Source organism: Lottia gigantea (assembly GCF_000327385.1).
Source record: "Lottia gigantea unplaced genomic scaffold LOTGIsca_116, whole genome shotgun sequence".
In the NCBI taxonomy this organism is placed as follows: Eukaryota; Metazoa; Mollusca; class Gastropoda; family Lottiidae; genus Lottia; species Lottia gigantea.
The window spans coordinates 168,239-191,188 of NW_008707145.1; the positions used below are offsets into that span (position 1 = coordinate 168,239).

General features: G+C 33.2%; 1 protein-coding gene across 1 annotated transcript in view; it reads right to left on the bottom strand.

Annotated features, from left to right (window-relative positions):
- LOTGIDRAFT_205056 (hypothetical protein) overlaps window positions 1–10,492 on the bottom strand; it is a 33,018-nt gene extending 22,526 nt beyond the window's left edge. The window contains exons 1-3 of the mRNA XM_009047730.1: window positions 10,387–10,492; window positions 9,659–10,123; window positions 8,600–9,420 (exon numbers count right to left, since the gene is read on the bottom strand). Coding sequence (XP_009045978.1) covers window positions 8,602–9,420; window positions 9,659–10,123; window positions 10,387–10,443 — 1,341 coding nt within the window. The 5' untranslated portion in view covers window positions 10,444–10,492 and the 3' untranslated portion in view covers window positions 8,600–8,601. The remainder of the gene's footprint in view (window positions 1–8,599; window positions 9,421–9,658; window positions 10,124–10,386) is intronic.
- Window positions 10,493–22,950: the final 12,458 nt, after the last annotated feature.

The following is a 22,950-nucleotide window of genomic DNA, read 5'->3' on the forward strand; positions in this document are numbered from 1 at the left end:
AGAAAAGACATTTATAGAAATAGTTAATAAAATTCTTAGTTTTAGGTGTTTTTAAAAGAATTATGCTATTTTCGTAATTTCTAGTCCTTCTGAAGACTATTTACATATTATATTCAAGACTCAAATCAACCCCCAAAAAGAGCGAAACCGTCCCTTTAATACCACAATTGAGGTATACATGATCTACAAGGGAAATATAATGGTATTTGAATTATTGAAATGGAAGAAAGGAATATTCAGATTTTAATAGAAGAAATTGACGTCTCTATGTCTAAGTTTAGTACATTAAGTAAATGTTATATAAATAATATAAAATAATATAATGAATCATATACACTATTTCAAATATCAAATGGATTTCTTATTTTACTCTATTCTGGTGCTAAACTTCTTTTGTCCTCGCAGTTTCCCCACCACTAAAACGAATTTTTTAATAGAAAAACAATTTTATTAAATATATACAAGAATTATTTCAACCTGCACTGGCTTTCACGATCCAATTGTCACGGGATGGTATATAATGGTTAATCCCTTTCCTTGATGTACATTGATATTTTGATAATTCAGTAAGATGAATATGAATTGAACTGGTTAAAGGGGGTGTTCGTTACAGCTTTGTCTAAAAGATTTCCCAGTGTTCGATAATAAATAGTTTTTTCTTATTAATGTGAAGTCAATTTTGGAATTAAATAGAGGAAAATAAATAAAATCTGTTTTATGAACATAATTATTGAATATAATTTTTTTAGAAACAGTCTGATTTAAAAAAAAATTCACCCTTAGCTTTATTTCAACATGTTACCCAGAAATTTGTGCACACTTTAATTTTGTTATTAGTAAACAGAACAGAATAACATTCACTAAATATACGCATTACAGACGACCAATTGGTTCTGTATACTAAATGGTAACCATTTTGCCAACGAGCGTTTCTTGGTAACAATTTTAGATAACCAGGCGTAACACACTACTCTTTACACAAAATTCCCTTAGGGTGGGCCTTTATTCTTAAATAAACAATTTAAAAAAATCTTTTCGTTTGTGTCTCAAATGTTGTGTTGGGAAAATGAAAAGAATTCCTTGAAATTGAAAATTCCAGTTTAGAGAACATAAAGAGTGTAAATTTCACAGACGGATTTTAAACAGAAGCTAAGAGGTAAATGATCGTATATTATTCTTTACATTGTGACCATATTTTACATTTTACTACGGTTTCAAATCTCCCACATCAGATATCAATATGGCGTCTGCTTTTACACTATCTTTATTTTTTTTTTAGAAAACGAAATAATGTTTGTTTCTAAAAGTTTGTTTTGATGCAAACATTGTGTGAAATTAATCTGCTTTAGTGTTGAAGCAATGTTTTAAAACAACAGATATTAACCCTCTAAGTTCCAATACCTCATGGCGAGAGAAAAACACTAACACGAAAATCTACACCAAAACCGTGTTCTGTTTCGTTTGAAAATGTAAACCAAAGGCAATTGAGGAGAGTTTTGTGAGTTTGTAAGAAGTAGTTTACCAGACTGATGGTATAATGAAGATAGTTCTAGCAGAATATAATTGAGATACAAAAAGAGAAGCTATAACATAGGTTTGGTTCTGCTAGGGTTAATTCCACTGGTCCGTGCCAGTGTTGAACATCAATTATTGAGAAACCGACACATTCAGGAGGAAATTAAGACAGTCTGATGTAATGAGGCGTGATATGGTTGACAAATTACCTGATACGCTTCATATGATCTACAGCTCCGATTGAAATAGTTGAAAGTTTTTTGACACAGTTTGATTGAGTTTACTCACATTACACGAGTTCTTTCAACCAGTTCATTATAACTGATCTCTTTCACAGACAGCAACCACACGTCGTTATTGACCAATCAAACACCGCGGTTTGAATTCTAGATTCAGTTATCTAGGATTTGAACTCATCATTCGACCATCATCAATTAATTTTCACCGTGACCAAATTCTTCACCATGATACCTTTGATGTTTTTACTCCAGGAATGGGATGGAAGCCGTTCAGGGTGATTTGAAGGAATGATGACAACCGGCTGACGACCAGAACGGATTCGCGCCTGACCAGTCCGCCCCAGGACGCATCCCCTGTTGGTAAATAAGCCCTTGGAGAAAAGAATATTGTTTATATAAAAGTACATTGAATGAATAAACAAGAGAAAAATAACAGATGCTAGAGATCTAACTAGTTGGAAGATTTTCTCCATATGTATTGATAATTACCATGTATTTATTATTTACAGATTGACTATATTATCATTGATACTGAAACTATCTGATATTGTTTTCATTTTCATTGATACTGCAACTTTCTGTTATTATTTTCATTTTCAATTATACTGAAACTATCTGCTATTGTTTTCATTTTCATTGATAAAGAAACTATCTGCTATTGTTTTCAATTTCATTGAAACTATCTGCTATTGTTTTCATTTTCATTGATACTGAAACTATCTGCTATTGTTTTCATTTTCAACTGTACTGAAACTATCTGCTATTGATTATAATTATTATTGATACTGAAACTATCTGATGTTGTTTTCATTTATTTTATAATGAAACTATCTGCTATTGTTTTCATTTCCATTGATACTGAAACTATCTGATATTAACCATATTATAATTGATACTGAAACTATCTGCTATTGTTTTCATTTTCATTGAAACTATCTGCTATTGTTTTCATTTTCATTGATACTGAAACTATCTGCTATTGTTTTCATTTTCATTGATACTGAAACTATCTGTTATTGATTATAATTATCATTGATACTGAAACTATCTGATGTTGTTTTCATTTATTTTATAATGAAACTATCTGCTATTGTTTTCATTTCCATTGATACTGAAACTGTCTGATATTAACCATATTATAATTGATACTGAAACTATCTGCTATTGTTTTCATTTTCATTGAAACTATCTGCTATTGTTTTCATTTTCATTGATACTGAAACTATCTGCTATTGTTTTCATTTTCATTGATACTGAAACTATCTGTTATTGATTATAATTATCATTGATACTGAAACTATCTGATGTTGTTTTCATTTATTTTATAATGAAACTATCTGCTATTGTTTTCATTTCCATTGATACTGAAACTGTCTGATATTAACCATATTATAATTGATACTGAAACTATCTGCTATTGTTTTCATTTTCATTGAAACTATCTGCTATTGTTTTCATTTTCATTGATACTGAAACTACCTGCTATTGTTTTCATTTTCATTGATACTGAAACTATCTGCTATTGTTTTCATTATTATCTATACTCTAACTATTTGATAGTTTCACGAACGCTTTTAACATCGACTTCCAATAGCTGCTTTTACATATATTCGCAATGATAAATCTAATCAATATACATAGGCTGTATATGCAATTGTAAATGTATGTACACAAAATGAACAGGTTCAATTTTAAAATCACCCAAAAGCGTTCATACAAACAGTGTTTTTCGCTAACTGTAAACGGCTTAAAAAAAACTGCTACAAGACACAATTGCTCATTTGTTCGGCAACTTCATAAAGAATTCGGACCATCTGAAGTATTATTGAGTCAAACAAATTAAAATTTGTTGGTGATTTGCAATGGTTATTCGAGTTAAACAATAAGAAAATTGTTACTTTGTAACAAATCCTCAAATAAGGAGGTCTAAGACTTGTATTGAAGTACCGAAATGACTTGTGACTTGTGTTAAGTTATGTCAGTTTCGAGTCGCTTGATTAGAACAAGTGTGTGAAGGGAATAGTGTAAATCTCCACATGAAAGACCCCAGGTCTGAAGAATGTTAATGTGATGATTAAGAAAATGTAGTAAAAGAAATATTTTCAATATACTAATGTTGGGTCGTTTTTTTATTTGTTCACTTCACAGAGAGTTGACTTTTTAAACGGAGTCGCGTGTTACAACAGTAAACAAAAACATTCTATCTTTGAACATTACCTTCTCAGACCTGTTAGTTTTGGCTTTAAGAAATTTGACTTTATTTTTTGCAAATCATCAAGAGAAAATCTGGGGATTGCCTAAAGTTATTCGTTAGATAAATTCTTTGATGTGGGCTCGCGACACAAAATCCTGCTTAGTATTGTACACTAACTGTGTAGTAGATGTTAATCGTTTAGTCAATGGTGGTAATAGTTTGCGGGGGTGGTCATTTAAGTTGTTAAAGGACATTTTAATAAACGCAGTGTCATTCAATTTAGCACCAAAAAAAACAACCGTACCAAACCATCCAATTGATTCTGACCACGACTAACAACACCGACCTATTAAGCGATATCAGCTTTGGGGAAGTTAAATTGTCCAACCAACAGGCAAGAAAATAATTTTAAACACCATCGAAGGTGAAAACGACACGAATAAAGTAAGCAAATACAAATAGTGAAGAGGTTTCTCCATTTTAATTTGGTTACAATTTAAGAAGACTGCGAATTTCAAATATCAAAATTGTACTATCGGATTATAAACAAAAATGCGACTGGGCAAATGCTCGAGAAGTAAGGAGTGTATCCATTTCTTCATCAGTGATACTCATTGTAACTCAAATATTGTTTCGATAACACCTACACAAAAGGCAGTGTCAGTGGCCCATATGAGGTAAATATTCACATATCAAAACGGCATATTAGAAAAATGAAACTAATGAAAATTCCAACAGATCTGGAAAGAATATGACATTTGTATTAAATGTTACTTCATAATTCAAATTTTATTTAATATTCATTAAAATAGTAAAGGCTATAAAAGGTCTCCTTGCTGTAACCCGAGTTCATTAATGAAATAAAGTAGCCATATAATTAATAAACAGGAAATGATATTGATTTAATCAGAAGTTCATTATGAGTAGATTATTTTGTTTCGGAACATCTGGGTGAGCGTCGTGAATCCACAAAACATACACAGAACATTCACAAGAACAAATAAACATCACAATAGTCGTATGATTTCTGTTGAAATGTAGCCAGAAGTTGTCATGTGGTCAATTTCAAATATTTTTTAGATTAAAGAAGATTAACTTCATTGACTCGTCGACGATTTTTAACAACTGAATAATCAAGCAGTCTTCAATGAAATAATTTTAATATTTTTGTATTTGTTAGAAATTGACAACTTTGTTAATTTGATTAATTTTGACATGTCGTATGCCCTTTTCTAGGTATTAACAATTTCTTGTGGATTTTAATGAACTGTTCTCAAAGTCATAGAAATGTAAAATTAGTTAGTTATATTATTTTGTATTTGGTTTCTGCAATTCCTCTAAAACTAAGTGTTTGATGACGTCACTAAAATAGCGAAGGGCTGTATATGTGATACAAGCATACTTTCGATTAATCAGGTTATCAAACACTTAGTGTAAATGCAGGAATCACAGATGTCTGATTGAAATTTGAATCGGTGCAAATTGATGCTATCAGTGTCCCGAATACACATTAAAAATTTTGATAACCTTTTTACAATCCCTTTAAGATTCCCTTTTAATCTCGTTTAAAGGAAAGCACCATTTAAACTTGATCTAGATAACCTTCTGTGACAGTAGGTCAACAGTTTAACATTTGATTTGATTATTGAAATGTAAGTTATGGTAAATAATGAAAAGAAGATATAGTAGTAAAGCGTGTGAGGTATTATGGTAATACAAGACAGTAGAAGTAGGGATAATGATCATTGCCTATACTTTATATACAAATCATTAGGTTTAAATAACTATTAGAAATTATACAAGTACGTTTTATTAGGTGTTCTTCATCAACAAATTCAAGCACATGAATATTTCTTCTGAACTGTTAATTCTTGATTCACGGTTTATAAATTTATTTTCTACCGCTGAAGGGTCAACCGGTTTGAGAGTTTTTCTAACTATTCAAAATGGCGAAATTGCAATGTTTGTTTCTCTTGAATTTTTCATACACTGTCTCTATATCCGGAAACGGTCCGACGTCTATCCATCCAGACTATAAATAATTTCTAAAAAAATAGCATAATGTGTCCATTTACAATATATAACAGAAGCACTTAACACTCAAGAATACGCATTTGAAGTCGGTCGAATACAAGCGATATGCGCACAGTATGTGCCAAACATTTGTATAAGCTTATCTTACGTTTGCGCATGTCATGGAGCGAAAGATTCTAAAATTAACCAAACCCACTATATAAATTTGTAGCATGGATGGGTTGTACAGAATAACTACCAAGCTTCACAATTATATCATAAGATAAAACTAGATCTAAATATTTTACGATCAAGCAGAAGTATGATTGTGAGAACAAAACGTACGCTGGGCATCTGGAGTGCTCAAACTGAAAGGACATTTTGTCAAGAGCTATTTGAAGTCCGAACCAGATTTGAAGATTTTTGTTTTCCCCTGTGTTAAGTGCATCTTTTATAAATTGATGTCATTTGATGTTGTGTAAACATTTATCTGCCAATGTTTTTGTTGTCGTTATTTCAGGTTTGTGTATGACACATGACAATGTTGTGTCGTTGACACTTCGATTATATAAATATTAACATTAAGCTTTATAGTCTGTTTTCGACATTTTGGTTCTTAGTGCAACTGAAAGCAATTGTCTTCATCGACAGTCGCATTGTAATGAATTATGATATTGGGTCATCCGTTTTGGTTTCTGTAAATTTATGGGATATTGTCGAATGCTTCCTTCACCATCTGATAAAACACATCTTCACCAGCTATCCATATCACTTTGGACAATGGTACCAACGTTTAGGTCACTTCCTACTTCATAAATGGGAACCGCTCTAAGCAGCCAAATCCTTAATGATGATCTTCTCTTTTGCATATTCAATGTTCATTAGCTGCTACCCATGTACATGTATTACCAAAATGTAATTTTAGATTTAGGGTTTCGTAATGCAGTTCACTTCGACACTTCTTGAGTTTTTATTACACTTTTGAATAAATAGTCAAGCACTATGCTGATATCGCAAACTAGGTAGTCGTAGTAGTTGTTAGTTGGTTCAAAATGGATGATTCTGTGTTGTTGGTTGGGTTGTTTATTCTTCGTTAGATCTGGTAGGGTCGAATGACGTGGCGGTGAAACTCGGCCCTGGATGGTGTGGCGTGAGTTACTCGATCTCCTTCATTCTTCCAAACTCGTTCTGATCATGGTATTTCTTGTTGATTGGTAATCGTTGGTTTGGTTTGGTTTGGTTAGATTATCTATTAATTGTTGGAAATCTAGAAGAAAATGTCCCCCTATTCAGTCAGTCTGCCTCCTAATTGTACGACGAGTCCCGGAACGATGGCGCCGCCACTGATTCGTTTACAAGCAGAAGCAGGTTTTTCTATATCATATATCATCAATTATATTCTATGGTCGTAAAAGAATTCGCCACCGTAACAATTTACTGATTGATATGGAAAGGGAGATAATTCTACTGATCAATATTATCTCATAGTAATTTGTCCTAACTTCTGAGACTACTCTACTCATTTTGTATCATAATATTCATTGCTTCTATTACACGTTTAGTAAAAAAAAATCTTCAATAACACGAGGCAGTCACTTTAATCGTTCAAACCAGCATCCGTATCTTTTATCTTTAATTAAATGCTCTTCGTTAGGCTAAACATTCTCTTCTCGACCGAGTGTTTATTTCCGCAATCAAAACGTCTTTTTCTTCACTGAACGAGAAAAAGTCATATTTGGAGATTTGAATAACATTGTTAAAGGAATTTAATAAACTCTCTCAAGCCTTGAAGTATTATCACAATGCTGTTTTCAATGTGTAAAATAATTATTTGCGTATTGTATGAAAAACAAGGTGATTGCAGGAATAAAAGGAAATGAATTCTTGTGAGTTACTGGAACAATATTAGTTCAATGGTAGAGACACTGCAGTACAATACTAGAACATTGTTTTCACGAGAAGAGATTTGTTGTATAACAGACAATAAGAGAAGTTTTTAAGATATAAAAGGCAGGTAGAAGAAAGAATAGGGTGTTTATAAACATATCTGTTCATATCAATGCTAAGGGTCTTTGTAATAAAAATAGAAGGAACGTGTGCCAGGGTGGGGTGATTAATTTTGCTTCCTTCTATGACGTTGGATGTACTTTTGTTTTTCATAATATGAAAACTAAGCAGGCCTTTTGATATATGATGCATATAACGCACCTTAAAGAGGTGAAATATGAAATGAATGGAGTTTTGCGCACTACTTTTCTGCACCATGTGGGCGAAGGGGATTGTAAATAGGTTATCTGAAAATTGTATGTGTATCGGGGACACTGATAGTAATAGCATCAATTTGGACCATTTCAATTTTCGATCAGACGTCTTTGGTTCCTCCAATTCCACTGAAAATAAGTGTCTAGTGGAAACTAAGCAATACTACCTTTATCCTCGATTTTACCATACTATGGACGAGATTTTTGATTGACGGAATTGTCCTACTTGTACGGATTTTTATTCTTTAAACTTTCTAATTAAAACCAAAATACAATTTTTGAACGAGATACGTAGATCGAATTCAAATATTGTTACATAATTAAGTGCAAAGGGAATAATTTCAAGTCATTTAAATGAATAAGAATAATTCAAAATAGTTTAAGCTTCATCTTGATCACCCTCTTCTTCGTCAAATTCTCCTTCCTCTTCAGCTGTAGCATCCTGGTACTGTTGATATTCTGATACCAGATCATTCATGTTGGATTCAGCTTCAGTAAATTCCATCTCATCCATACCCTCGCCAGTATACCAATGGAGGAAAGCCTTTCGTCGGAACATTGCTGTGAACTGTTCGGAGATTCTCTTGAACAGTTCCTGAATGGCAGTTGTATTACCAATAAATGTTCCAGACATCTTCAGACCTCTTGGTGGAATGTCGCAAACTGCAGTCTTAACGTTGTTTGGAATCCATTCAACAAAGTAGCTGCTGTTCTTGTTCTGAACGTTCAACATCTGTTCATCAACCTCCTTCATGGACATACGACCTCTGAACATAGCAGCTACTGTCAAATAACGACCGTGACGAGGATCACAAGCAGCCATCATGTTCTTGGCATCAAACATTTGTTGAGTGAGCTCTGGAACAGTAAGTGCTCGATATTGCTGGGAACCTCGAGAGGTCAGAGGAGCAAAACCAGGCATAAAGAAATGAAGACGTGGGAAAGGTACCATATTGACAGCAAGTTTACGGAGATCGGAGTTAAGTTGACCTGGGAATCGGAGACATGTGGTTACTCCGGACATGGTAGCGGATACCAAATGGTTGAGATCACCGTAGGTTGGTGTTGTCAGCTTCAATGTTCGGAAGCAGATATCATATAAAGCTTCATTATCAATACAGTAAGTTTCGTCAGTATTTTCAACCAATTGATGAACTGACAGAGTGGCGTTGTAGGGTTCCACAACTGTATCCGATACCTGAAATAACAATTTAACAATTGATAACTATGATTCTTAATGGACAACTAGCTGCTTACTGTTTGCGTCTATTCGTAGTGATGACACTACTGATGGAAAAAGCTGAATATGTTGATCATAGCCAGATTTAACTGTTTCTCCAGAATCGAAGTCGGAGGTTGTTGGCAAAAATATAATGAAAATAAACCCAAAGAATTTAATCGAAAAGATCGAAAAGTCAATTGAAATTCTAACATACCTTTGGTGAAGGACAGACAGAGAAGGTGTTCATGATTCTATCTGGATATTCTTCTCGGATTTTACTGATTAGTAGAGTTCCCATACCAGAACCAGTTCCACCACCAAGAGAGTGGGTCAACTGGAACCCTTGGAGGCAATCGCAGCTCTCAGCTTCCTTTCGGACGACATCGAGAACTGAATCTACCAACTCAGCTCCTTCTGTGTAATGACCTTTAGCCCAGTTATTACCGGCACCAGATTGACCGAAGACGAAATTGTCGGGTCGGAAGATCTGACCAAATGGTCCTGATCGAACAGAATCCATTGTACCGGGTTCCAAATCCACAAGAACAGCTCTTGGTACATATTTTCCACCAGTGGCTTCATTATAATAAACATTGATTCTCTCCAACTGAAGATCAGAGTCACCGTGGTAAGTTCCAGTTGGGTCAATACCATGTTCATCAGAGATCACTTCCCAGAACTGAAAAGCAAGAATGAGGCAATGACAATACATTTATACCTATATGAGTCAGTACGAAAACCACAAAAATACTCTTTCAAAATCTAATGATTTCAGAATCCAATTTGACAAAAACCGTTCTGCTTTGCTGACAATACAAAATACAATACCACGGTGAGTGCAATATACAAGTGGATCATTTCCTACTAAAACGAGTTTAAACTCAGTGAAAATGTTGGAGCTAAAAACCGAGAGCTCACGTGAGGATTTAGCAATATTCTTACCTTGGCTCCAATTTGGTTACCGCATTGGCCGGTTTGCATGTGTACGATTTCTCTCATTTTGGCGGATGGTTGTTCTTGTGGACTAAACACTGGTGAAATTGAAGCTAGAGAAGTGAATATCTTGGTTCAGATCAGTCAGTGTTTTATAGCTCGTTGTAGTCTTGGTAATGTTTGGTTGTCATGTATGTTGTTAGACAATCTGTTAGGCGATAATCCCTTAATCTCATTAACAGTTTGTATGATCAATCATTACATTAATCATTCAGTATGGGATTTAATTAAGTTAGGTATGAAGAAAACAAAATTTGTCAAGAATTATAACGCTCAAAGTCAAAACACGGAATCTTGACAAAGGTGTAGCATCCGTCATTCACAGAATGTCATTGGGATTTGCAAAATCAGTAAGGGGTGGGGGCATGTCAGGGGGAGCAGCTGTCCACCTTAAAATATTATCTTTTCGGGTAGCGACAACGAAGGAAAATACAGGTAAAATTCGTGGGGAAATTGTACTCTATTTTACGAGTAGACGATGCTTAACCTTGGAAGTTAAAGTATGCTATTGTCCTATATTTTCCTGTATAATTATTGCTCTTATTGATATAACCGCTTTTGAAAATCTAAATTCAGATTTTTTTCTACAATTGATATATTTGTATAATTTGTTATTGTCTGCTTATTGATAATATTTGGTGCTTGTATTCGAAAACTTTAACTTTTCATTTCATTGTTTTGAAAAGAGGAAAATGAAAAGGTAAAAGATAAATGGTTTGTTAAAGGAAAATACTTGTGTAGACTATACAATAATATGAAGACGTCTTCAACAACAAATACTCTATAGGAATATATTTTCATTACATCTTGAAAGGATGTTGACGCAAAAACTCATTTTCTGGAAAGCAGGCTTAAGCTTCTTGGATCAACTTCCTTAAGATATCTTTATGAATAGTGCAATTGTTTTATTATATAAAATGTCAAAGTACACGTCATAAAACAAACGCAAGACAAAGACGAAATTGACATAGAAATTATTCATGTCCTGCGCGTGCCTACTTTTCATGTGATTGGGGACAGCTCTGGATATTTTGTAAAAAAAAGAAAATTCTGTATTAGTAATTTAGTGGTAACGGCATGCACTTCAGTGATAAAAAGTATGTATCTTAGTGATAAAGGTCTGAGATTCAGTCAGTTCTGAAGCGTGTACCCTAGTGGTAAAGGTCTGTATCATTATAGTAAAGGCCTGCACTTTAGTGGTAAAGACTAGTACCTTAGTGGTAATAGTCTGAACCATTATAGTAAAGGCCTGCACTTTAGTGGTAAAGACTAGTACCTTAGTTGTAAGAGTCTGTACCATTATAGTAAAGGCCTTCATTTTAGTGGTAAAGACTAGTACCTCAGTGGTAATAGTCTGAACCATTATAGTAGATGCACTTTAGTGGTAAAGACTAGTACCTTAGTGGTAAAGGTCTGTATCATTATAGTAAAGGCCTGCACTTTAGTGGTAAAGACTAGTACCTTAGTGGTAAAAGTCTGTATCGTTATAGTAAAGGCCTGCACTTTAGTGATAAAGACTAATACCTTAGTTGTAAAAGTCTGTATCGTTATACAGTCCTAACTTTTACTACCACTTGGCGGCCATTACAGCCAAAACTGGAATGTGATGGTTCATTACTCTTTGACAGATATGATACAAATTTATATTGCACCTTGTCCCCAATAGACAATATCTCACTAAGAAGGTACTATAACTTGACCAGTTTTGGCACCCTGGTATTAGATTTCATGTTCTAAATTTAGTACAAGGTCTTTCTTCACTGGTTTAAATTTGAAATTTGGTTCTCTTGAGCAAAACTCTGTTTGATTTCTTTTAAAAGAAGATGGTCATAAAATTTCAGAAATCAGAATCCTATAAATCAGGAATCTTAACACACGAATCTGATCACTTTAGAAACACAATTTCTATATTTGATAAAAATTTTACAATTTTTACGAAAGCTGCCAAGTTTTAGCATTCTGAAACCATAAAAAAAATTATTCAGATAAATAGAGATGTCCTTCAAAATTATACTAAATAATAATTCTAGCGCATACTATTTCAATTTACTGAATTTAAAAGTTCAAATTGTGTATTCTGATTGATTTGCGATAATTTGACAGTACCCGGCAATATTTTTATGATAATGTTCGTAAAGGAAATGCATCCAAATGTCCAAATATGTGTTCATAAAATTATCAGTATAAAATAGGGAATTCCCAAGTAAATGAGCTAAATTGCTGCTTTTCATGTCTGAAATTGCAAAAAGATCCATAGATCGTCGATGGGTCCCCCAGAAGGTGATGGGTATGGGGTGTTTTTAACGGCTAACAACATTTAATGTTGTTTACAGTAATTTACGGTAAAATACATTTAGACATAAACAGCAACTCATTGTGGAACATACACGCATACTGGCAAACGTCGCAGCCTGATTAAGCGGCTGCAATGGAGTCCAGGTTTTTGTTATTTTCCTTTTTTTTCACTGTTTGCTCATATTGTTTTCAAAGTCTGTCGTATGCCAATTTGCAAGTGCTGATGCCCCACTAGTTGAAAAAAAAGTTATTGAATTATTTTAAAACAAGATACAAAAGAAACCAATGAGTTTATGGAATGGTTCTACAAAAAGTTGAATGAAGGTCAATGAGAAAAGTTGTTATAAGAGAGGTCATAAAGATGTGTATGTATGTAATATGATACTGGTCAAACATAACAGAACTAAATTTTGAATCTTTAATTGGGCAGATTTATTGTGGTGTTAAGACCTGATGACATATTGTTTACAGTAGACATACCAACTAATTATAGTCACTGGACCATGGGCAGTACAGAATACTCTTTTTTGGTAGTAAAAGTTAGGACTGTATAGTAAAGATCCGCACTTTAGTGGTAAAGACTAGTACCTTAGTGGTAAAAGTCTGTACCATTATAGTAAAGGCCTGGACTTTAGTGGTAAAGACTAGTACCCTAGTGGTAAAAGTATGTTCCTTAGTGGAAAAGGTCTGATATTTAGTGGTAGGGTTGTACCTTTGTGGTAGAGGGCTCGAATTTATTGGTGCAGGCATGCCTGTAATGTATTAGCGAAGGTACGACGCTATCCTAGTGGTAAAAAGTTTGTATCTTTCAATGAAAAAAAAACAGCACCTCGACACTTAGTAAAAATCATCTCTTAAACAAATGCAGAAATTAGCTAAGAAAAACTGGTTGTTCCTGTCTGACATTAAACTGGCTCTGGCTCTATAGCAAAACACATGCTTTAACAATTGCTACTCTGTAGATTTGTACACCCCATAAATATATAACGCGATCGGTGGTCGAAAAAACACGTGAATGATGAACATGGTGTAGGTGAAGCCAAAGAAGGCAATTGGTCTGAATTGACCGGAAATGATTGAATGGTGAAATGGTGGTATCAAGGCGGGACCTGAACTTTCTTGTAACCCTTGATGGATCAAGATGAATTTATGATATATTGCCATAACCCCAACCTGGAACTTTTATGAAGACCGTTGGGAAGAGTCAGATTAATGGAAGGAAGACCGGACGAACTTTGATGTAGTGTTATATCAATTATAGCATTGTTCTGGTATTTATTTAAATGATATATCGTATTAAAGAGTGTATATTAAATAAATAACAACCGTCCTAGGATTGTCATCGATTATCGCTAAAACAATACCATATACCACGACCCTATTATACTAAAAAAAACATTTTATTTTAACCATAATACAACAAAACAAATGTCAAAAATGTATACTAACATAGGGGTTAATGAGTGCAGAATGAAATAAATTACCAGGAATGGTGAAGCTGGGCGTAACATTGTTTTCCTGGTAGTTATCAAAATTTGTCTATTTGGTCAATGATTTACATTTTCTGGTTGATAGTTAGTTCATTTTTTCTTTTTCAAAATTCGGAAAACAACGCCACACAAAAAATGTCAAGATGACATGTGGCGGTTTTTTTTTAATTTCAAACGCGGATAATTATGAACACATAGATTTGAAGGCTCAAATGTCCACGGTGAGCTGTGAACACTATTACTGATATTCCTGTTTCTGAGACTAAAGTATGATTGGTCCAAAGAAAAATGGCACAATGAATTTTGATGAAACCACAACGATGGTATGGCAGTTTTTGATCAGATGCTTAATGTATTTATATTTTGCACCGATGTACTTTAACGGCCTTGATAAAGCAATGAAATATTCTTGATTTTTATGGTTTATCAATAATAATGACTTTGACGTAGTTCCTTTATTTTTTCTACCACGCATTCCATTCTTATTGAATATTTTCTTTCCTTTCGGCAATCTGAAGAAATCTTTTGATGTTTTCATTGTGCCGATATGTAGGATGTATATAGCTGTGCGGTCAATTTCATTGTATTATTCTATTAAGAACAATGTGTAGATAGACAAAGATTGATTTGGTTGTGAAAACAAAGAAGAGACCACCCTTTAGTACATTGATCAATTGAAAATATCAACAAATATATAATAAATATCACGTATTGATAGTAGAATTTGAAGGTATAATTATTATTAATGATACGGGGTGTTAATAAGTACGTTTTGCCCAGAGCATATTCGATAAAAGGTTAATATTAGGCTAGACTCGATACACAAAGTAGGCATTGAAACAAACGGTGAGCGGGGATGTAGAATAATATTTCTATTTTGTCAATAATATTTAATTAATATAACAGAGAAAACCACACTAAGTGCTCTCATCGTTTGACTTAACCTGCCTACAATGAAATAACTATTTTTCTTGATGTTTTATCACCGACACTCAGTAGCGTTTCTAATTGATAAATATTAGGCAAAAAGACATGAAGTGCTTTTCGCTTCCCTACAATTGATGTAAACTTTTAGTAATTATAGTCTCTTCCTCTGAATAACTTCGTCTTCGATTTTCTTTTATCTTAGACTAATATTTCTGTGAATGAAAGAGAAGGGAACGAATGTCTCTATTCTGTTTTTTAGTTTATCAAATTATACCGCAATATTTAGAAATTGTCGACTCTTCAAGATAAATATTTTTGTAAACTTGAGTTGCACGTAACAAAATATAAGACGAACGTTGCCTGGGTGTCTCTAAGAGAGCTTAATTAATTTTATCATGTTTTAGAGTATTTATAATATTGAACTGCACATGTTACAAAACTTCTTATCTTTTTGTTCGCCAACCATACCCTTTGTTACAAAAATATTTAAAAATCTGAAATATGAATTTGGTGGTTGACAAAGCAAATTTCAACAAGAAAAATTAATTTGGCCATAGACAAGAAAATTCAATTTTAAGTTTTACATTTATTTACGGTTCATGATCCCAGCGAAGTTATATTTCAAGATAAAGTGAAATCTTTTTTTTATTGCCAAACTTTTAAAATAATTCCGTATTTATGCTGCGTTACACTCCTTTGTGTGCACACACTTAATTGTCGGAGCTTTTTCTCAGTATCATTTGCGAAGCTTTAAGTCTACAGCGAATCGTCAGACATTTATGGTTTGATATCGGTGTCCAAAAAATGATTTTTTCCTACAACCAATGAATAAAAGCAGTTTTTAAACAGTAAACACCGTCTCTAAAGCCACCCTTACACTATGAAGACACTCTTAAAATTAACAGATGCAGTTGAATTCAGCTGTAACTTGAAAGGTTCATTACAAGTATTGCCAGACTGTTTTTGTTTAAGTTTCGTTTTGCAGTTCAAATCGTTAGTATTTGGGGGTATATTTTTTTCTTTCAAAAGTTCTGTGCCAGTCCAATTCAACACAATGTTGTCAAGCATTTACTGAGAGAATGCGATCGACTCATCGATAGTGGTTTTCGGGCACATGGGACATGCACGAGTTCCTAAAAGCATAAATGTAGTTTCCCTGTAGCACACAAATGCCGAAAAAGGACGTTCGAATTTTAATACGTAATAGGTAGAACGTTCCTTTTTTTAGTATGCATATGGACAAAAACCTGCTATTTGCAATACCACCAATTGGTGGCAAAGTCCCCAAAGCTCGATCCATAGTCTACACATTGATTTCGGGATCCTCGAAGCAAGAAAAATTCGCTGTGTGTGGGGAAACAAAACAAATGACAATGTTTTGTTCTCTAATGTTTTCCAGACAGATTTTTTTTTCTGAACAACCGAAATGAAAAGATAAAAGTGAAATTGAAAGAATATTTATGTAAATATTTACTACCATGTATTGAAATAATGTTGATTTAACATTTTCACAACATAAATAGAACCTAATAGATCTTATTGCACTTTTTAACTTGTCTGAATTCGCGTGTGTTCCCACCCTTAGGGACTACTTTTCTGTATCAGTTGCTTCTTTATTCATCTATTACGTGTTTGAAATTGAATCCGCTGCCCGGAGCCTATCTTTTGCTTTCTGATAGACATTATACAAACTGTATACATAAAACTAAATTCGATATATGACTGTTTGTTTCTATTCTACCGTCAAATGTTTAGATAAGTTCTTAGAAAGTGTGAGAATGCCTGGGGTGCCGTTACCTGATCAGACTGTCCTACCTCACCCTTCAACAGCTACCTTATTCCCAACCTTCCCCTGTGGATATTTTCCTAAGCTCTCGAGTAACCTCAACACCGTCTTTGTGACTAAACGCTACGCACTTTGCTACATTTCTGGTAGTAATTGGTTGGGAATTGAAGGTTAACAATTTAAACCACGTCGTTACTAGACCTTGTGTATTTATTTAAATAGTTGTCGATGAGATCTATTTTCTACAAACAATTCTATCAATAGTGAAAATGAGATCAAAACAATCTGACATGATCGGACTACAGGGAACTTGAGATGTTCAAGTAATGGCGATGAGAGGTTTGTCAATTTTACCGATTATTTATCCTGACTTCACATTCAACAAACATACACAGGGTAGCCAGGTGTCCAAATTATTATATATTTACCTTTTTCATGAACAAGCCTAAAAACAATATGGCTGAAATGTTTGCTGCGGTCCTGTTGTAACCGACAAGTCCCGCAGGGCATACATACAAACAAAACTTTTGAAGATTAGACGAAACTGCCGTATTTTAGTCAAATAAAGGACCACTCGTAATTTGAACTGAATAATGTTTTGTTAAAAGTGTTATTCCCACCCCTTTTTATAGTCTCAGCACTCGAAATAATTTAATAGAATAGAAATGATCATGTAGACTACAGACCGCACATGGTGAAGGTTTTAATTCAATAACAAGCCACCCCGCTACTATCACATGTTTCTTTTCTTAAAGTGAGATTTGACATAAACAATGTTTTCTATATGAGTAATCTACATGATGCGTACAAAGAACCAGATGAGAAAGTGTAAACAAACATTAATGATTTGACATGATAGAAGATGACAATTTTAACATAACATGACAAATTGGTTATAAAAATCTATTATTAAATATTATATTATAATACACCCTTCAAAAATAACCATTCACACCCCTTGTCCGTCGTCTTTACAATTCTAACACACACAATTATTCACATTAATTAGCAGTTTACATTCACCAGCAAACCTCTCGAGTTTTTCAATCCCATCTGTATCAGCGTATCAAACACGACTGTTGTCAATGCTCCACTCAAGTTTTTTCTTATACAAATTAATTGAATAAACGATACATGATCTGTCTAAAAGGAGCAACAATGGATTAGAACATGCTTTATCAACAGTTTGACGTAGAGTACATCACCAACATGCTCAGGCGGGTGTATTTTTTTTTAACGAACTCAGAACTTCAAACACCATCTTGAGATAGGACTCCACGGATGTACAACTATACATACTCAATATTCAATTTCCGTTTCATACACCTTTACAGTAAGCATCCATGAAACACCAATCCAATTCTGATATTTTTTGTCATCATTGTCATCTAACAAGTTTTCTACAACAGTTCCGTTCTACTGGCGCTATTCTTAACCAATCAAAGGTTGGCATGTAGAACCCATGTTTTGAAAACATTGACGAGTTGTATGAAAGCGATACCAATTGCCTTGATCAAGAAATGCGTTCTAATGGATTTGAATTGTTTAAATGACGTCATTTGAACGAGACTGTGATCGAAAACTTGTTGGATTACAATGAAAACGAAAAATACCAGCAAACAAAATAGAAATTTTAATTAGATTGATGAGACACATGAATGAATCGGGTGTACCAATTAAAAATTTGGGATATTTTAAATTTATATGTCTATATCATTGTATGAATAAGGGAAACACAAAAAATATATATATAGCTGATTTTGTAATATTCATTAAAGGTATCGTCTCTATCATACAGGTTAATATACCATCTGAACGATTGATCGCCATGCCAGCCCTTCCGACCTGTATCATTGAGAAGCGGGGACAAGTTTCAAATTCTGAAGGTATCGAACTCCCTTAGGTAGTTTGCGTGCGTCTAAAGCAATGAGATATACAGGCTTCCAATGAAGGAACATATTGATCTTCGAATCGAGACTTTCTAGACGTTGCCTGAAAACTATATACCTGCACTATGGTTTAAATTAGATGAAACCAAATCGCCAAAATAAAGAAAGGATAAGAATAAATGTTCTCGTGTATTGATGAAAAGGTCAAGTATGATATTAACAACATGCTAAGACCAGACATATGACGAATTATTTCAACACCATATCTTTTGAAATCAAATATTTATTTATATTATTGAAGACTTGTAATAACAAGGAAACTGAGAGAGAAGTGGGGAGCGAAGAATGCTGCCAGGCTATATGATAGCTCAGAGAAAATCTTTATTTTATTACAAGAACGTCTTCCCCTTATCATCATTTTCATCTTCAAAATGTTGTTGTAAGAAAGATTCCGATAAGAAAATATTTGACTAATAAATCTCTGACGTCTTACTTGGCATATATCATACTGTGTACTTATACAATATTCTTGGTCGTATCAGTGGTTTTGACTTTCAATTGTTATTTTTGAAAGCTTGGGAAGCTTACGAGTGCAAATTTTGTCAGGACAGCTACATTTGCGTATGCTGTTCCATACAAAATGGTCTTTGTCTGAAGCATAATTATGGTTTTGGCTGTCCGCAATACCTCGACTTGCATCATTATTGTGGTTTTTGACTGACCGCAAAACCTTCCCTTGAACACTAATTTTGGTTCTAACTATCTGCAGAACCTCCTTTTGTACGCTAATTTTTGTTTTGACTATCCACAAAACCTCTTGGACCATAATTGTCGTTTTGACTATCTGTAAAACCTCTTGGACCATAATTGTTGTTTTGACTATCCACAAAACCTCCTTGGACCATAATTTTTGTTTTAACTATCCGTAAATCCTCCTCTTTTAAATATTCTATTATTAGCCTAGCATTCGCTCGGCATCATCCGTAACATCGGTTTGTGATTAGGAACCCTCTTGGACAACCCTGAGATCCTCAGTGACTCACAGCAAGCAATTCACCAAGTAACCACGACCTCTTGACGCGAGTGTACTGAAACAGCTGACAAGCACCGTACATTGATTTGTGTCTGGTATTCTAGAACTTCTAAGTGTTTAGATTTAACACTACAAGGCTCGATTTCCGATCATATCTTAATAATAAGTCAAATCAACAAACATCATATCGCGTTTCGTTAGCTGTGAATCGTTCCTGCTGTAAGGGCAAATGAGAGAGGAAGAAGTGCGGGATGTATGTTTATTTAACCCGTCAAGTATGTCTGATCTGACGATGTTTAGTAACAACAAGACTCAGCTACCTAACTGTGGAATGTATACATGCTTATTTGAACAAACGCCATTGTGGAATAGATAGGAGTTACTATAAGTATAACTATTCATCTAAGTAATCCATATAAACCACTTGGCCCAGTAACGCTGCCAGGGGTTAATGACTGATAGTGGATAGGTGCTGATGAACCCTTGTATCATTTATCGTAACACCTCGTCCTGCAGGGACCAGGTCTGTATCAAAACTAGCCCGATAAATCTAGCCTCAAGACATTTCCGGATATTCTGCGGATGTCCCTGCGACTCACCATCACACCATCACAATACTCTCGAGGGGTAGGCTTAACTGACAGAGTAACTACAAAGAAGGGAAAATGATAATGATTAGTTTACGTATTGCCCCTTTAATGAGGTTATAAGATAGGGCCTAGGACCTTTCACATTTGCATAAACTGGAATAGATTTTTGCGGAAACGAGAAGGTTGAAAGGTAAGTACTAATAACGATATGTGCATCTGTTGGGCAGTTAAAAACACGAGAATGTATTCCGAAATCTGGAAGAGAAATGTTAATCATTAAATTCATTTCCTCAAAGCAAGTATCAGATATATTCTATATTATGATCATACATATTTGTGTGTTCTCACACATATGTGTGACAAGAAGTAAGGAAATACCCTTTGTGTAAATGAAAATGATAGGTGTCAGAAATTCTAAAAACATTATCTTTTGTTTTACGTTTGGTGTGGCCTGGCCAGCATAAGTTTAAACAAGCTTTTTAAGGAAAGGTAGATTTGTCCAATTGTCTGAAATACTGGTTTAAATGTGTTGATTTTTTTTATAGAATGGAGTATATAATTGTTTTGAAACCATTTTATATATGATACAGACTAGTAGGAACTGTGATATACTATACGGAATTGTTGGTTGTTTTATCAGTTTATAGATTTACTTGTTTGATAAAAGTGTTGATTGCTTTGATGTAACTTTTTATTGCTGGTTACTTGATACATGCAATTTATAGTATACCAGATGTTTCTTGTTTGATAGACACTGTTTGCTTTATAAACATGTGTTGTTTAAAAGATTTTATAGATATGTGTTTTTTAATAGATTTTATAGATATGTGTGATTTTATAGATATGTGTTGTTTAATAGATTTTATATGTGTGTGTTGTTTAATAGATTTTATAGATATGTGTGATTTTATAGATATGTGTTGTTTAATAGATTTTATAGATATGTTTTGTTAAGTAGATTTTATAGATAATAGGTTGTTTAATAGAATTTATGGATATGTGTTGTGTAATAGATTTTAAAAATATGTGTTTTTTTTATAGATATATGTTGTTTAATAGATTTTATAGATATGCGTTGTTTAATGGATTTTATAGATATGTGTGATTTTATAAATATGTGTTGTTTAATAGATTTTATAGATATGTTTTGTTAAATAGATTTTATAGATAATGGGTTGTTTAATAGAATTTAAAGATATGTGTTTTTTTTATAGATATGTGTTGTTTAATAGATTTTATAGATATGTGTTGTTTAATGGATTTTATAGATATGTTTGTTTTATAGATATGTGTTGTTTTATAGATTTTAGCATAATGTGTAGTTTAATAGATTTTAAAGATATGTGTTGTTTAATAGATTTTAAAGACATGTGTTGTTTGATAGATTTTAAAGATATGTGTTGTTTAATATAATTTATAGATGTGTGTTGGTTAATAGATTTTATAGAAATGTCTTGTTTAATAGATTTTATAGATATGTGTTTTTTTTAATTGATTTTATAGAAATGTGTTGTTTTATAGATTTCACAGATATGCTCTGTTTAATAGATTTTACAGATATGCGTTGTTAAATAGATTTTATAGATATGCTCTGTTTAATAGATTTTACAGATATGCTCTGTTTAATAGATTTTATAGATATGCGTTGTTTAAAAGATTTTACAGATATGTGTTGTTTAATAGATTTGATAGATATGTGTTTTTAATAGATTTTTAAGGTGTTGTTTAATAGAATTCATAGATATGCCTTGTTTAATTGATTTTTATAGATACGTGTTGTTTAGATTATAGATAGATTTCAGGTTAGGCCTATACATGTACTGGATTGAAAGATTTTGGTTGTTTTTTTTTCCAGTTGATAGATTTGATAAATATCAGTTGTTTACAGATTTTAGTTGTTAAATAGATGTAATTATTTGGTATCGGTTGTTTTATAGATAAGAGTTGTATTATAGTCCATATTTATCATATAAGTTCTTCTGTAGATTTTATAGTCGTTCAATAATATTTGTTTGATAGATGCAGGTTGTGTGATAGATAAAACGGGAGCAGTATGGCAAAACTATCGTCTCGCCAGTTGTAGATGAAGATCAGACTTTAACATTATTGATAAGATAGGGTTTATATTGTAGGTTTTGGTTCTTTTCAATACGGTACAAATTAGTTAAATATTGGGAATATTTAAGGTATACTATGAACGTATCTGTATGACATTTCATGAAACTGCAGGATTCTATTCATTTTATTAAACATGGGACGAAATAAAATATCATGTTTCTCTAAAGATAAATGGTTAATAAATGACATCCAATAACCACCAATAACTTATATACATAAATGTCATTTATTTGATATTTTATCAGTGCTAAATATCAAACATATCTTTTTATCACGTCTATGACAATTGCTTGCAAATTTATGTATATTATTCTGTCCCATAATTTCTCAGGAGAGTCGAATTCAAAAAAGAATTTCAGGAAGGTGTTTAAGTCTAGAATGCTAT